The 17,237-nt window shown below is 37.4% G+C and overlaps 1 protein-coding gene across 3 annotated transcripts; it reads left to right on the top strand.

Annotated features, from left to right (window-relative positions):
- The first annotated feature begins 1,682 nt into the window (after positions 1-1,682).
- Positions 1,683-16,635, top strand: hace1 (HECT domain and ankyrin repeat containing E3 ubiquitin protein ligase 1). 3 transcript variants are annotated; one of them, XM_043261375.1, is made up of 24 exons: positions 1,683-2,345; positions 3,319-3,373; positions 3,504-3,593; positions 3,704-3,808; positions 3,895-3,970; positions 4,702-4,833; positions 4,924-5,006; positions 6,243-6,339; positions 6,419-6,520; positions 6,602-6,708; positions 6,791-6,941; positions 7,739-8,046; positions 9,051-9,119; positions 9,375-9,462; positions 10,051-10,162; positions 10,253-10,350; positions 10,802-10,889; positions 11,989-12,138; positions 12,490-12,686; positions 13,298-13,429; positions 14,226-14,324; positions 14,513-14,583; positions 14,896-15,009; positions 15,221-16,635. In XM_043261375.1, exons 1-24 carry the CDS (start codon positions 2,255-2,257, stop codon positions 15,321-15,323), a joined length of 2,718 nt encoding a protein of 905 aa, XP_043117310.1. In that variant the 5' UTR covers positions 1,683-2,254; the 3' UTR covers positions 15,324-16,635. The 3 variants fall into 3 exon arrangements, with proteins under 3 accessions (XP_043117310.1, XP_043117311.1, XP_043117313.1); XM_043261376.1 differs by lacking the exon at positions 3,319-3,373; XM_043261378.1 differs by lacking the exons at positions 1,683-2,345; positions 3,319-3,373; positions 3,504-3,593; ... (2 more) ...; positions 4,702-4,833; positions 6,243-6,339 and having other exon boundaries at positions 4,930-5,006.
- Positions 16,636-17,237: the final 602 nt, after the last annotated feature.

The following is a 17,237-nucleotide window of genomic DNA, read 5'->3' as shown; positions in this document are numbered from 1 at the left end:
TTCTGGCGATGGATCAGGTGTCATTTCAAGATTGGACTGAAGTGTGACTAGATCAGCTAGATCTTGAGGAGCCATCGGCTCGAGGCTGGATGGAGCTGGTACAGGTAATGGATCAGGACCGGTTGGATCGCTGTCAGGTGCCAGCTGGAGACCGGATGGACCCGAGACAGAGGAAGGCTCGAGATCAGCCGGATCGCTGGTACGTGTCCTCTCCACGCTGGGTGGACCTGAGACCTCTGTTAACTCAGGCTTGAGACAAGACGGGCCGGGTCAGTCTTTAACTCCGAGTCGGAGCTCCGTGGACCTGGCTGAAGATCTGCTGGATCTTGCTGAGCCACTGGCTCGATGCTGAAAGGCTCTACTTTGTTGCCCCTGTAGCAACACAGCACTGTAGACTTCACAGCTCTCCATATTCGCTGGAAGAACGCACCCGTGCCTTTTTTCTTCTTCATTTTGGTTTCCTTTTCTAGAAAGTGGCATAGAATACAACCGAAATTATCAACAGAGGCCATAAGGGAAATTGATTTCGCCCTCAAGAACAAATAAGGATATAGAATTTTAAATGATTTTACATACATTATCATTTATAATGTATATATAATTAGAGTCACAAGTTTCAATAAAACTGATATTAACATTTTAGTCGATCAGTACATTTTTACCATATAAAAAGTAACAAAAATCAACTAACCGCAAATAAATAAATAAATATTTATTTATTTCATAACAAATATCATGCAATTAACTGTAAGGAAACATTACATTCAGCGATATTATTGTATGTCAAGGCTCAAACTTAATGAATGTATTCAATTGTGTGAAAAGGTTACTTGTAAGTGCAATTTAATTTGAAGTAATATTTCCAGCAACAACAAAAAAAAAGAATAAATAAGTTAATAGAGAAAAAAAGAACCTGCTGGGCTGTTCTTGGGTCAGTAGTGTGAAATGAGCTCCACCGAATCCCGTTTTTTATACCCGTTTTTGTATAAAACGATATTTTCTGTGTGTTGATAGACTAAAAATCTGGTCAGGTATTAATCGTCTTCGTTACTGGAAGGATTCTCGGTCGACTGAAATCAAGCGCGCTTGTAGAAATGCTCTCTTGTGACGTAACATTCTTTTTTTCACGCGCGTTCGAATACAGTGTTGCCAGATTGGGAGGATTCCCGCTCAATTTAAGCTTTTTTGATAGTGCTGGGCCGAAAAAAATACAGTGTGCCCGGCGTAAAAAATATTATTAATACTATAGTAGGTAAGTTACAATGCAGTGTATTTTTCCTCAAGCCTGTCATCAGTTTACCATCTACTGATCGTGAGACTTCAATGAGGGGTTTTTAAAGCGATAGGGGACTTAAATTGAACTGTTCACGTGTAATGATCACTAGGCCACATTAGCGAGATATAATTTAAATAGGATCTAAAGCAAAGTGACAGAGTGGCCCATCTCTTTTTACCAAAGAGCATTATCTTCAAATCACAAATAAAACATATTTTATACATTTTAATTGAACTGGCTAAAATGCATATTTTCTATCTTTATCTGACCCTTTAACAGCAATCCCTATTATAATTATATTCTTTACACACAAAAAAACTAACTCCTCTTTTCTATTCTGTTCTATTTCTATTCTTTTCTTTTTGTTTATTATAATGAACAAAAACAAAAAAAAATATGGGGGCGGAGCTAAGACCCTAATCTCTTTTAACTAAGCAACTAATTTTACTTTCGCTCATTATCCTATGTAATCATTTACTAAAACAAGCTAATATTGCTAAGCAATTTAGTTTGAGATAATCTTAAATCATAATCTCAGAACATTGGAAGTGTAGGCTACATGTGTATAATTATTCTCAATTATTCATATTTATTCTTTTTGTAATAAATATGCTAATTCAAACATTTCCTAATTAGTATTTGAATCTTAGTTGTGATCATTGAATAATGTATAACATTTAAATAAATACGATTTGAATAGTTTAAAGGCCCACGGCCAATTTATTGAATGGAGCCACGTCATGTGCAGACTACATTTCCCATAATGCAATGCAATGAAAACAGGAAGAAAGACACCATGAGGAAATATTTTTCCAAAATGAATCAGAAAGCGATGGAGGGATATTGTGCTGGGGAATGAGTCGTGAACGCAGCGCATCATCCGACAGCAGATGGAAGAGATCGAGGCTTTGGCTTTTCCGAGAGAGAGACAGAGGTAATACGTGTTCCATGAGCTGAATTCCGTGTTGGACATCTCGTATGATGGAACGGGCGATGGAGCATTTGAATGTACAGCTGAATCGACTGACGCGCTCCCTGCGCCGCGCGAGGACCGTGGAACTCCCAGAAGGTGAGACGTCACGCGATACAATACAAACGTTCTTATTTTTGAGGACCGCTGAAGTTGTCAAGGAGATCCTTGATACGTTCTAATCGTCTCGGCTTCCGGCAAGGATCCCTGTCTACGGCCGTACAAGTTCATCCACCTTTGTCCATATATGGTCATTTACTACAAAATACCGACAATTGTATTTGGGTGATTCACACGAAAACGGTCATATTTCGCAACGCAATCAAATGACGAAGAAGAAAAACAATACGGTTAAAAAAAGGAACGTGTTTTCAAACTACATACGTATGTTCTGCCATTCATACAGTGTTTGTTTTAAAATAATTTAAATAATTGTATTGCAATTTATTTGCGGATATCCACGTGATACACTCAAAACGGACATGGAGGATTTATCTCTTTTTTTTTCTAGTATTTATTATTATTATTATTATTATTATTATTATTATTATTAGTAGTAGTAGTAGTAGCATACATTTTCCCTATTTATAACTGTTCATTTTAGGAGATGTTATGCACAGCAACAGTTAAGTGGACATATTGCACACATTTTTAGCCCCTATGTATGCGCATACACACAATTGTCCCTGACACACAGAAGAAGGAATTATAAAGGATAATAAACAATCTACTACAAACAATGTTTTTTATATGTTTAAATTTTTTCAGCAATATGAGCTCAATCTAAAAAAACAAAACCGAAAAAAGGTTATTTGTGTACAATTGTATTTATTTTTTCTTAATGGATATATGATGTTATAAAAAATGTTAAATATCATCAATTTGTACGCTAAATTGCAGAATCATTTGGAAACTGTACTTTTGACTGTTCTCTTGATTTATTATTAAACTGTCATTTTTGATCCATCATGCACCCCCCTGATATATATTACATTTAGAATAAGATTTTCCGCTCTCCAAAGCTGTTGTTTGAAAGGGAATGTATTTGAAATGTGTGTGTTATTTGTGGCAGACAGTGAAACGGCTGTGTACACCCTCATGCCCATGGTCATGGCTGACCAGCACAGGTCAGTGTCACTGTTGTGCTTTAATGCCTAACCCTTTAATACCTAACAAAGGCCTTGATAAACCTGCGTCTCCTTTAAACTTCATACTCTTTGACCGCATTAGCTTAATCTAACTTTTCCTCCCTCGTAGGTCAGTTTCTGAATTGCTTTTAAACTCAAAGTTCGACGTCAACTACGCCTTTGGACGCGTTAAAAGAAGCCTTCTGCACATTGCTGCCAAGTAAGTTACCACGTTTTCTAGTATTTGTTAAATATCCAAAAACGTAATAAAGTGATATGTTTATTTTGATGATCTAAAATGAATATGTTCCCTGTTGTTTGTTGTTGCAGCTGTGGATCAGTGGAGTGTCTTGTCCTTCTGTTAAAGCGTGGAGCGAATCCCAACTATCAGGACATCTCCGGCTGCACACCTCTGCATCTGGCCGCGAGAAACGGGTAAACGGAGGGTTTATCACTGCCACCTGCTGGAAGGGTAGAGAATCGTGTATATAGTCTAAGCATGTTTTCTTCTGTTTTCACAGACAGAAGAAGTGTATGGGCAGGCTGTTAGAGTACAATGCTGATGTTAATATCTGCAATAACGAAGGTCTCACTGCTGTGAGTGTGATGATAAAACTGAGCATTTGACACAAGCAACAACGACAGTAATAATAATAATAATGGTTTGAATATTGCATTTTATATGCTTACATACATACATGCATTTTTATTCACATATTTACTTACCTACTTATTTTCGGTGTCGCCTACAGCAATTAAAAACTGTTTGTGACATGGTATATAAATCATTAAAAAATAAAAATGCGTACAAAAACATAAAACAATTTAAAACGTGCGCTTTATATTAATTATCACACTAAAGGAAAACACTGTCTAATGTAAATATTAGCCTCAAAAATGTTTTTATGTAATATATATGTGTGTATACTATGTATATTTATTATGTATATACAAATACAAACACATGCATGTATATAAGAAAAATATTTTATGTCTATACACACACACACACACACATATATATATATATATATATATATATATACACACACACACACACACACACACATATATTTTATAATTTTTTTATATATATATATATATATATATATATATATATATCTATATATATATATATATATATATATATATATATATATATATATATATATATACATACATAATAAACATACACAGTACATGCAAATACATTATGTAAACAAAAACATATATCTTGGATGTGATTGACAGCACTAGTAAATATAGTAATTTTTTTACTAACTGTATTTACTTTAATTGTATTCTTTGTCATTCTCTCATGTCATTAGATTCATTGGCTGGCGGTGAATGGAAGGACAGAGCTACTTCATGACCTGGTTCAGCACGTCTCTAATGTGGACGTGGAGGACGCCATGGGCCAGACAGCCTTACACGTGGCCTGTCAGAATGGACACAAGACTGTAATCAATCTCCATCCGCAGCGTGTAGTTCAAAAGGGATCGCTTTAGCAGTTTTATTAAGTTCCATGTGTTGTTTTTTGTTTCTCACAGACAGTGCAGTGCCTCTTAGACAGCGGAGCGGACATCAACAGGCCCAATGTCTCTGGAGCCACCCCGCTCTATTTTGCCTGCAGGTGAGCAGCTAACAAACATCAACCCCAGCTGCCGACACAAACACACAGCGTGTAACATGATTACTGTTTATTTCGCTCCGGCCTGAACCGGAAAAGAGGCCCATGTGGTCAACAATTAGAACACGGCCCCTTAAGAAAATTAACTTTCATTCAGTGACTGAAGCTGGACGCTTTCTGACTGTACAAGTAACGTAATTAGAATAATCTTTTTTTTTTTTTTTTCCGTTTCCAGTATATAGCCTTTCAGCACACAGCTTTCGATGAGTATGACAAAGGAGTTTAAGTTTCTTTGCAAGTAAGGGCAGGCTAATAAGAATGTAGCCTGATGAAGATGCCGCTGTTGGTATTCTGAGTGTGCAGCTTTGGATACGCTCGCATGAGCTCAGTTGCTGAGCAACGGCACTCCATCCATCTCTTGTTTTGATTACATTTTGCCACCGATATCAGTCCACTCAGGGCCGATGATGATGTGATCGACGCTAACATGCTAACAAGTCATAATTAAAAAGAATAATTAAACATATGCTCGAAAGGCTTTTAAAACACGAAACAATGGGCCTGTTCTGACTCTTGTAATTCCATTCCTGCGACGCTTGTGTGCCGTAAATCAACCACACACACGTTTGTTCCGGATAACTGGAATAACCAAAAAGTCGTGGGAATGCATCGGTTGTGAACGTGGATTCATTAAAACAAATAAATCTTTAAGCAGCACTTCATTTTCCAACTCGCTTGGATTTGAACTATATATATATATATATATATATATATATATATATATATATATATATATATATGAGCAAATTAGTTAGTTGTTAACATGTTTACAGCTAGCTTCATGGAAAGTAGATCATACAGTTTAATGACACTATCATTTGAAGGTATCTTTTCACAAATTTTAAGCAATTGTTATTTATCCGTATGACTTGTGTGCTACATCCAAGTCATTTTAGTTGGCGCTTTTATCTTAATAGTAATGGCGGAGAGAGTCGGGAAGCAAACTGGATTTGGGAAAGGACCTCAAGCTGGGCCTTAAACTAGATCCAAGACATTTGGATGGCTTTGTGTGAGGATCAAAAGGAAATCTGTTATTTACTTAGAATCTTGAATTTCACCCGTTCAGATCTTCCAGGTTCAATGAAGACGTCTATGTTCATGTGCACTCTTGATGTCGTTCACATGGATGGAAAGTATTGATATGCATGCGGTTTACGCGCTTTTACTGTTGCATTGCAGTCATGGTCAGAGGGACACCGCACAGATACTGCTCCTCAGGGGAGCTAAATATTTGGCTGACAAGAATGGGGTTACACCGCTTGACCTGTGTGTGCAGGTGAATGCCGCACACCTATACTATATTCTCTGTATTATATAGTTACAGGATACTAAATCTCACGTGGAACTGTTTTTAGGGTGGTTATGGTGAAACATGTGAAATTCTCATCCAGCACCATAGCAGACTGTTTCAGACCCTGATACAGATGACTCCGAATGATGACATTAAAGAGAACATGGTACTGCTCTTTTTCTCATCTATGTTTTTTGATCGTTTACGTACATGTGCGTTTTTTTACATGTTAGATATTTTTTTTAAGCTGAGGCAGGTTCTAGAATATGTTTCACAGCAGACCGACACCAGCTACCAAAGGATCTTGACCAGTTTGGCTGAGGTGGCCACCACTAACGGACATAAACTGCTGAGGTGCGTCTCGGGTTATCCATATTTCTTGAGAAATTGTATTTATGAAGAACTTCACGCAACTCTTTTTTTTGTTTCTATTCAGTCTGTCCAGCAACTTCGAGGTCCAAACAAAGAGTTTGCTCAGAATTATCAGGATCTTCTGTCATGTGTTCTGTCTTGGACCATCCTCCCCAAACAACGGGAATGACATGGGTTATAACGGAAACAAGACGCCACGCAACCAGGTGTTTAAGGTCAGCGGGAGCCTCGCATTGCCAACAAATACCTATTTAAATGTTAATTATAAAGGTTTAATTATTCGATGTTCTGTTTGATTCATGTGGCGTGCATTGGTCAATGGACAATGTGACCGATTTGGCTTAAAACACAGGCATGCACAAAATTACAATTAATAAGTATTATCGTTTATGATTGGCTCTAGTTTTTTTTAACAATTATGATTAAACCAGATTTAAAACTTATATTCAGAACATACTTACAAATGGTTAACAAATGTTTTGCACTCAATGTGTATATAGCCACTTTACATGGGATATTGAAAATGTTCTTGACTTTTATTTTTATTTTAGAAATTATTCTTGTCCCAGTCCCAGAAATTCGATCAATATTAAAATTTGAAAATACACCATACAAGTATCTCTGGGGTGATCTATAATGAACATATTTTGCCACTAACAAAATGTAATCAAAACTTTGTTTGCAAGGATATAACAGGGTCAGCCAAAAAAAAAATTAAATAAGAAAAAAAAAAAGAAAAAATATATATATATATTTTTTATTTATTTATTTATTTTTCTTATTTATTTATTAAAAAAATTAAATTACGAAAAAAGGAACAACATGCAAAAAGCTACTTTATGTTTGAATTTGGCCAAAAATGTTATTTTCCAAAATGTTTAAATAACATTTTGACCAAAGGATGCCGTTAAACACAATATCTGCGAAAATGCTGTCTCACAAAGCACATCCTGCTCTGGTCTTGAACAACGCATCCGTGTTGAAGTTGAAGCTCTCTTGTGTTGCTGTCTAGCCTCTGGAGCTGTTGTGGCACTCTCTTGATGAATGGCTGGTCCTCATCTCCACCGAGCTCGATAAGGAGAGCACAGACGCAACAACCTCGTCCTCAGGAAATGATATCGCATCACTCTTCCTGAAAAAGCAAGAGGTGGACCCTTCTGTTCCCAGTGAGAATCCCCCTCTGTTGCTGGACGCCAAGTCAGTGATGAAGACGCCGGAGGGCTACGCAGACGGTCAGGATGTCATCTCCATGATAGCCAATCGCCTGAGCGCTGTCATCCAGGCTTTCTACATGTGCTGTTCCTGTCAGATGCCACAGGGGTAAGACTAACCTCAAACTTAAACGTTTCGATAACACTTCAGTATACGGACCGATTCTTACTATTAAAGGTTTAGTTCACCCCAAAATAAGAATTCTGTTATTAATTGCTCTTTCCAAACCCGTAATACCTTCATTCATCGCTAACCTAAAGTTGAGCCAATGATGTCACAAGGACCGTTTTACTGATGTATTTACTATTTTTCAGGATTTGGGATCATTTGAGTTGTATTGCTGTCTATGGAGGGTCAGATAGCTCACCGATTTCAGTAGAAATATCTTAATTTGTCTTCTGAGGATGAACAAAGGTCTTATGGTTTTGGAACGACGTGAGGTTGAGTAATTAATGACATCATTTTGGGGTGATCTAACCCTTTAACTAGTTGCTTATTAACATGCATATTGCTATTTACTGTTTATTAGTACTTGCAAAGCACTTACCGTATGCTACAGCTTAACAATTACCGTACTAACTACTAATAAGCGTGTAGAAGGTAATTCAGGCAAAAGTCGTAGTTTATAGTTAGTTAATAGTGAGAACTGAACCCAAGTTTCTTTGCATTTTACACAGACAATTTTAGAATCTAAACCACAGCGAACAACTTGTTCGGAAATATTCATACTTTTGAGTTCTCAGTGGTCATGGTGCTGGCTGGCAGGTTACGGGTTTGATACCCGGGGTGACAAAATGAATTGCTTGAATGTGCTGTAGGCCGTTTGGGATAAAAGTATTGATAAAAGCATGAGAACTTTATAGAAGTGGAGCTAAAAGCTACAGAAGTGTGGAATGTGACCCATGTAAAGTTCAGAGGAAGTACAGCAGAACCAAGATGAGCGTTTTAATAGACGTGTGCTCACTCTTCACCCTGACCTCACTGCCTCTTCTAATATAATGTTATTAGACCATTAAATAACTCTTTAATTAACGCATAATTTATAGACTCTCATCAACGAGTCTGAGACCCCGCGTACTCTTATTTCATTTTGTCTTTTCTTTAATATCTAGCATGACCTCCCCTCGATTCATCGAGTTTGTCTGTAAACACGATGAAGTGCTCAAGTGTTTCGTGACGAGGTAAGTGAACAGCATTAATACATTGATATGTTTATATGGTATTTCTGAGGTTTGGTTTGGGATCAGTAAGTATTTAGCTTGTTTGTTTCTTAAATTTTTGAAGTTATAGAACGTGCACGAGTTTGGGATGACACGAGGATGAGTAAATAAAGTTTAATTGAATTAACTAGTGGTGTGTTTGCATGCATGAACACGAACACGTTGAGACCTATACTTGAAAACGATTTCTCACTATCGCCCATTTACTGCTCTCAGGAATCCCAAAATCATCTTCAACCACTTCCACTTCCTGCTGGAATGTCCCGAGCTCATGTCTCGCTTCATGCATATTATTAAAGGACAGGTAAGCACGACGAGAGACTAAAATAGCTCTTGGAATTGATGTACAATTTCCTAATTGGATCGCTCGTCAGTTCCCAAAGGGCCTGATGTGTTACGCGTGTATTCATGTTACTCTCAAGAGTAAAATATTTGTCTTCCTAGCATTTCATCTAAATCCAATAAAGGTATAGATGGATACTGTATGATTTTATAAACTAAAGACTGCCGTTACTTAAGAATTTCAGTTATTTTGAAATGGAGATCTTGGCGCTTTCCCATATCTTATCTCTCAATGTTAAAATTACGACACCGCTATATGATTTTAATATATGAATACAGCTGCATATTCAATTTGAGTGTAAAAACAAAAGTGATCATTAACTTAATTGTCAAAAATATAATTGTCATATTTATACATAAACTAGCTAACTGGCTCTTTTTAAGCCTTATGTAATAATACAAATAAGAGTTTTATGAATGTATCAATTTAACTTTGATAGAAATTTGCAAAAAGTTTCTGGCCTAAGGATTCATTTTGGATGCAAGCGCAACAGGGTTTTGTGAATGAAGTCAGTTCTGTAATGGAGCTTTGTTTACCTCTATTCCTTAGCCATTTAAGGACAGGTGCGAGTGGTTTTATGAACATCTTCTGGCCGGACAGCCAGACTCGGATATGGTGCACCGGCCAGTTAATGAAAACGATATCCTACTCGTTCATAGAGGTAGAAGAGTTTCTTCATTATTTCTTCACTCAAGTTTCTTCATCTTTCAGGCTTCACCTCCTTCATTCATCTTTTATCACTGCATTTCAGACTCAATATTCCGAAGCAGCTGCGAGGTTGTGTCCAAGTCATCGAATGAAAAACTCAAACAAGGCATTGCAGTGCGTTTTCACGGCGAAGAAGGAATGGTAAGTGTGAGCATTTCTTCTGGGAATCTCTTCATCTCTAATATTTTGGCATGTAGAAGTTTACCAAGCTTCTGTTCTTGAAAATTATGGAAATGGAGGCAGGTGGTTTTGGGTTTTTTTACAATTGGGACTAAAATCTGCCATGCAGAGCTCCACAGTATACATATATATGAAATTATTATTATTATTAATATTATTATTTTAATGCTATTAGATGAAATGTAAGTATATTTATACAAAAAACTAAAACCAGCCTTAGTTTGGCTACCATCTGACCAAAATGAAGTATCTTAGAAGGCAGATTCTGCTTTAAGTGGCTCCATATTTGTGCATATTATGCTTGTATTTGCTATTTTACCAGGTTTTAAAGTATTTTTTCTTGGATTTCACTATAATGGAGTACATCTAGGATTAATGCCATGAATAACTTTTTATTCTGTCCTTTTCTCAGGGTCAGGGGGTGGTCAGAGAGTGGTTTGACATTCTGTCCAATGAGATCATCAACCCGGACTATGCACTGTTTACACAATCAGCCGATGGTAAAAATCTTATGTACAGTACGGCACCTATCAGCTTTTTACTGTGATACCACTCTCTTTCGTTGGTGATCTGGCAAATTCATCAATTAATACGAAAAAGGAGTGTCACTTAAGGATGCATTTCAGTTTCTATCCAACAAGTCAAAAAGAACAAAAACGTCACTTCCTGGTAAACTGTGGCAATAAATAACAAGAATATAGAAGGCACTGATATAATAATTTCATGTATAGGCAGATTAGCCTACTTGCACCTCAGAGTGAGCAGATGAAAGATAATAAATGCTGCTGATGCTTATGAATGCGGATGCTGCTGTTTGAGTACGCATTTGTGTATTATAAAGAAATTTACTCATCCATTTCAGAATGACCATAACAACATATAGTTGCTGTGTGAACTGGATCGTTCGAGTTATCCCGTGTCATAGTCACATGACTTTTTCGATACGCTCTGAGGAATTTATGCAGTAAATGTGTTTCCATCATAGTTTATGCACAATTTTGCAATCGGATAAAAAGTCAATCCTACTCAAATTTACGCATGGGTTTTGGCACACATACGCAAATCTGCGAAACCAGTTTGAACCCATTTTGGATTCCGCGTGGGGGGAATTGTTCACTCCCACACGAGCGCTGTGATTTCCTGCTGAAATGACTGGTTTTAAGTCGCTGTACAGAAGTGAATGCGTACCATTACAATACAAATTATATGCACGGATTTAATGGGGGGAAAAATGCATTCTATAAAAACAGAAGTGCAGAAGAGGCCACCAGCCTGCTTTTAGCATGAGGTCTCGCATGCTAAAAGCATGCCGGTGGCTTCTTCTGGATCAGATTTGAGCCAGACAATGGCTTTTTCATTTTTTAGTGTGTGAAGAAGCTCATTGGTCACTGCCGAGGGGAAGCTTGATGTTGTCTGAGGGTCTGCAGTGAGCCGCTTGGGCCGTTAACTGAGAAAGGTGGATGTAACTCTTGACTATGTAAACGAAGCAAAGAAATGATTGGTGGGACTCTGCCATTCATGCAGCAACAGATAAGACAGTGTGCCGTGTAGTTATGTACTTGCTTTGAAAGTAATTCAAACTCTCCAATTATTGTACAGGTACCACGTTTCAACCCAACAGCAACTCCTCTGTAAACCCAGATCATCTAAACTACTTCCGATTTGCTGGTCAAATCCTGGGTCTGGCTCTCTATCATCGACAGCTGGTGAACATCTACTTCACACGCTCCTTTTACAAGCACATACTGGGTAACCCACTCCACTCAAATCTGTTTGTTATACTGCTTTATGCGTGCATTCATGCAGATTGGAACTTGTATAGACGCGTAGTTGATATGATTTAATTAAGGGTGCTTTAGTGCACTATTGACGATCGAATTTGGGTTCGGATCAAGCAGTTGAGCCAAGTGTGAAAGCACTCTGCTTGTTTTCTGTGTTTACAAGCACAAGAATAATCGTATGCATATCATTTATGTTCATATATCTAATATCAGCTCATTTGCCACGAATTGATTAAACCGATATTCTGGTAAACGTAGTCATTAACACGAGTGCCTGCAACATGCTTGATACGAAGAGTTTTGTGTGTGATCTTTGCAGGTATCCCAGTGAGCTATCAGGATGTGTCATCCATTGACCCAGAGTATGCTAAAAATCTTCAGTGGATTCTGGACAATGACATCAGTGACCTTGGCCTTGAGCTCACCTTCTCTGTAGAGACAGATGTGTTTGGAACTATGGAAGAGGTCCCTCTCAAACCAGGAGGAACTACTATTCAGGTCACCCAAGACAACAAGGTAACGTATAGATGTTCTGTAAGGATTTTTTTTTGAAGAAGAAGAAATGTTTCATTTCTATGTTTTGAATATATTAAACTCAAAATCCTGGTGAGTTGTACATGTTCTCTCTCAACGTTGATAAGAAACACACTGGACAGAGTACTAATTTCTGAAGGATCTTATGACACTGAAAATTCAGCTTTGAAACAAGTTACATTTTAAAGTCTACTTAAGTAATATTTTACTATATTACATGCCATGTTTTTTATGGCATTGTTGAGCCTGTATCAAACTTTTGAATGTTTTTGTGCACGTTAAAATATTGCATTTTTACTTTAGCTATAATGAAACCACTGAAATCAACTCTACTGTAAACCGTGGGTAAAACGACCCAATTCCTTATAACATTTGAGTCTAATAGGCTGATATTTATAGCAATTAAAACTTAGTAGTTGTGTCTCCATCATTTCAAGTAATTTTCAGTACTTTTCTTTTATTATAATCAGGTACGTTTACCCTTATTTTAGTCTCTCAGGCTGCTGAGAACAAAGCAGTCTGTCTGTGATTTTGAAGAAGTGAATGATGATGGGTTTTTTTTGTCTGATTTGTCATGTTTCTGTGTGTGTCAGGCGGAGTATGTGCAGCTGGTGACGGAGCTCAGGATGACCCGAGCGATCCAGCCGCAGATCAATGCCTTCCTGCAGGGCTTTCACACTTTCATCCCCCCCTCGCTCATCCAGCTCTTTGATGAATATGAGCTGGTCAGTAGATTCCTCCTCTCATCTCTGCATGAGACTCCTGCTTCTATCTCTTTATATTCTCATGTTGCATTTTTCATTTGGAGTTTCTCTCTGCTATTTTTCTCTCCTGTGCTCACTGAAGATACACGCACACGCACTCACACCAACAACAACAGCCGCAGCTATAGCATGCGCTGTGGTATGGAGGAAGATGAAAGCCCTGAACGCCAGTACAATGAGCTATGAGCTAAAATAAAAGTTAATAAGCATGCTCAGTCTCAATCTATGCAAGATTGATCCACAACATAAAAACGGGGTTATGTCGTGACATGCACAAGTAAACTGGAACCAAGTTGCGTAATGTAAAGAAAACGAACATCTAAATAATGAAGAATTTACAACAGAGGAGCAAAACAATAGTTTGTGTTTATATATGCTGTTACGGAAGCACAGCCATTCACGAGAATTGTTTAAAAAGTTCAATTGTTTCCATGATGAATCTTTTACGTATTGTTTTCATTGGCTACATTTACACATCATGTCATTAATTGCATTTAATGACTGCAGACACAATCGAAAAGACTATGATTAAAACAAAACAGACTTAAAGTGATTTTCACCCAAACGTTCTTCTGTTTGAAACGGGTTGAGTGATGACAGAATTTTCATGTTTGGGTGAAACATCCCTTGATGTACGTTTTGTTTGGCGTATTCGAAACGACATGAGAGTAAATGACGATAGAATATATTTTTGGACTGTTAAGAATGTCTTATATTGTGTGTTTGACGGCTTGCCGTGTTTTGTTCGCGAGAGCAGGAACTGCTGTTGTCAGGCATGCCTGAAATCGATGTGATGGACTGGAAGAAGAACACGGAGTACACAAGTGGCTATGACCTGCAGGAGCCTGTTATACAGGTATCCAATCGGCTCCAGCTTCGCAGAGACGGATAATATACATAAACAGTAACAGTGATGGCTAGTCAGAAAGTTGGTCAGAACTAACAAGAGTAACTTCCTGATGGCCGTGGTGTTTACTAGTTGACAGGTATCTACCAGGTTGTGATTAGGTGTGTGTGTGTGTGTGTGTGTGTCTTTCGTTGCAGTGGTTTTGGGAAGTGGTTGAAAATCTCACTCAAGAAGAAAGAGTCCTTCTCTTACAGTTTGTTACAGGAAGGTATGTTTCCGTGTATTTAGTGTATTCTGGCGCTATATAAATATGAGCATGCTGTATAAATATTGTAAAACCATCCATATATTTATTAATTGTGAATCAGTTACCAAAAATGGTATTGCTAAAAGCCAAAATGGCCGTTTTAAATTGGGTTTAGGTGGTACATACACAGCATGAACATTATATAGGTTTAAATAAATCAAATGTCTGTCAGTTGTTCTGTTATATATTAAATAATACGCTATGTCTAATAGGCGTCACTGCCAAAAAGCAAGGGATTTTTGGCTCTCTTTATAATAATGCTGTTCTCTTCAGTTCTAGAGTACCTCACGGAGGATTCGCTTTTCTGATGGGCGGCAGCGGTCTGCAGAAGTTTACTATCGCCGCCGTGCCCTACACATCGAACCTACTGCCTACCTCTAGTACATGGTGAGAGACGGACCGATAGCGTTGTTCAGATAGAAACACTAGAGGGCAATGCGGCTCTTCTGATATTTCTGTGCTGCAAACACAGAGCCGCTTTAAAACACAGCGATGAAGAATCGGAAGAGTGACACATAGAAAAAAAAAAAGTGCGCGTAATGAAACCGGTTTGAGTCTCACAGCGTAGCATCACTTACCGATCTCTCTCTTTTCCTAGCATCAACATGCTGAAACTCCCAGAATACCCCAGCAAGGACATCCTGCGCGATCGTTTGCTGGTTGCACTGCATTGTGGGAGTTACGGATACACCATGGCGTGATGTCGGCTTCTGCGTTTGCTGAGAATTCTGCTCTGTGGACACACAACGCGCACATGGCTCAGTTCAGGGATTCTTCAACACTTCGATTCAAAAGCCTTTATATTTTATTTATTTTTTTCGGCGCGAGGAAATTTATGAAAAAAGCATCAGCGGATAATGACATGAATTAATGATGCTTTAGACACCGAGGCTGTTTTGTATGTATGATAAGGATGTCCAGGTCATGTTTCACCATATGCATTTTTTTTTCCATTCATTTTTTATTACTTGTTTTTCTGGTATACCAAATGCAATACTATCATACTTTGCTTTTGAATTAATACTCCTTTTTTCTGCATACCACCGAATGCAATACTATTACACCGGTTTTGATTATTTTATCACACGGGTTTTGTATCATGCTTATTAAAATTCTTTCAAATATTGCATGTATAATGTTTACACATTTTTCTTTTTTCAGCACAAAATCGAATTCACGAATAGGTTATGCGTTTAAAATGTACTTGTTTTTTTGGTGAAATATGACCTAGATATGCTCTTAACAGGATTCTCGAGGTTCACTCCAAATGACCTGTTAAATGCAAAAGTCGGATTTCTTTTACATTAATAAACATACTCCAGGCTGTATTATTTCAGTTATCTGATGCTGTTCAGCTCACGCCATGCTTAAATTGCATGTGTGTGCAGATGCATGTGAGAAAGTGAAATATCTATAGCTTTTATCACAACTGACAACTGTCAACACATGATTGATAATTGTAATTTTGAGCGGTTGCAATTTTTTGTTGTTGTTGTATTTGGTCTCGTGCGGCACACTTTCAGTTAGTGGTCTATACAGTTCTTTACTTCCGTCATGATTACTGTGCCATATATATTTTTATGTACTCAAACATATTTAGTTATAAATGGGGTTGTCAGCATAGTCCACGAATTCTTCATTTTGTATTCAGTGTCTAAATTGTTTATGTGCAGTTACGTTTAGTATAAATTATCAAATGATGTTATAGGTGTGCCAAATATTCTCATACAAAACGAATTATAATTTCCTTTTGTAAAACAAGGACATGCCATGAAATGATTTTGGAAAGGGAAGTCGTATCATTCTAGCAATGTATCATATCTATCGGTTGTGGTCAAAGTGAAAATGTAGAGATATATAAATTTATTTATTCTAATTTGTGATTATGATTTTGGATTCAGATTTGTTTTTTATACTTGTAAGAACAGAGTATGCTGTACAATCTTTTGAATATTACAGGTGGGCGTCAGGAAATATCAAAGTATGCTTTTTATTAAAAATGATGCTAACGGATGTTATGGTGTTAAATTTGTGCGTTTTTTTTTTTTTGCATGTCGGGCTTTGTGTACACGTTTTTTTTTTATTTCTCTGAAGAAATCTCACAATTACCAGGGTGGGTCATACGTGTTCAGAATAGTTCATGTAGCTATGCTTTCCGTTGCTAGGTGGTTACTTGCTGCTCGAGTCGAAAGGTTTCCACGATAGATAGTAATAGCAGACCTCGCCAATGATTCATGTCTCAAAAAGAACTCAAACCACAGGAAGAATCTTCCCTTAAGTGCATTATTTGAACAAATCGCTAACTCTCGAGTACGAGCGGTAGAGTGCTGTAGTCTGTATTCGATGTATATTATCTGTTTAGAACATTTCCATTTCCTTTTGGAATATATCAAAAAATAAGCTCAGTGACCAACAATGATTCTTAGTGTTTTGTTCATTATGATAATCTAAATCTTATACTAAATTCCGATTATTCTACGCAGTTCTGATTATTCAGCTACGCCGAGGCAGTTTTAAATATGAATTTAAAGACAGTTTGAACATGAACACTGCGCAGTGCTTACAAAAAAACTAACTGAACTTCAGTCCCAGTTTGACCAAAAATTACGATATTT

The sequence above is a fragment of the Puntigrus tetrazona genome, chromosome 16 (genome assembly GCF_018831695.1).
Source record: "Puntigrus tetrazona isolate hp1 chromosome 16, ASM1883169v1, whole genome shotgun sequence".
Taxonomy (NCBI): domain Eukaryota; kingdom Metazoa; phylum Chordata; class Actinopteri; order Cypriniformes; family Cyprinidae; genus Puntigrus; species Puntigrus tetrazona.
The sequence above is the reverse complement of the archived record's forward strand: the minus strand, read 5'-3'. Positions and strand labels throughout refer to the sequence as shown.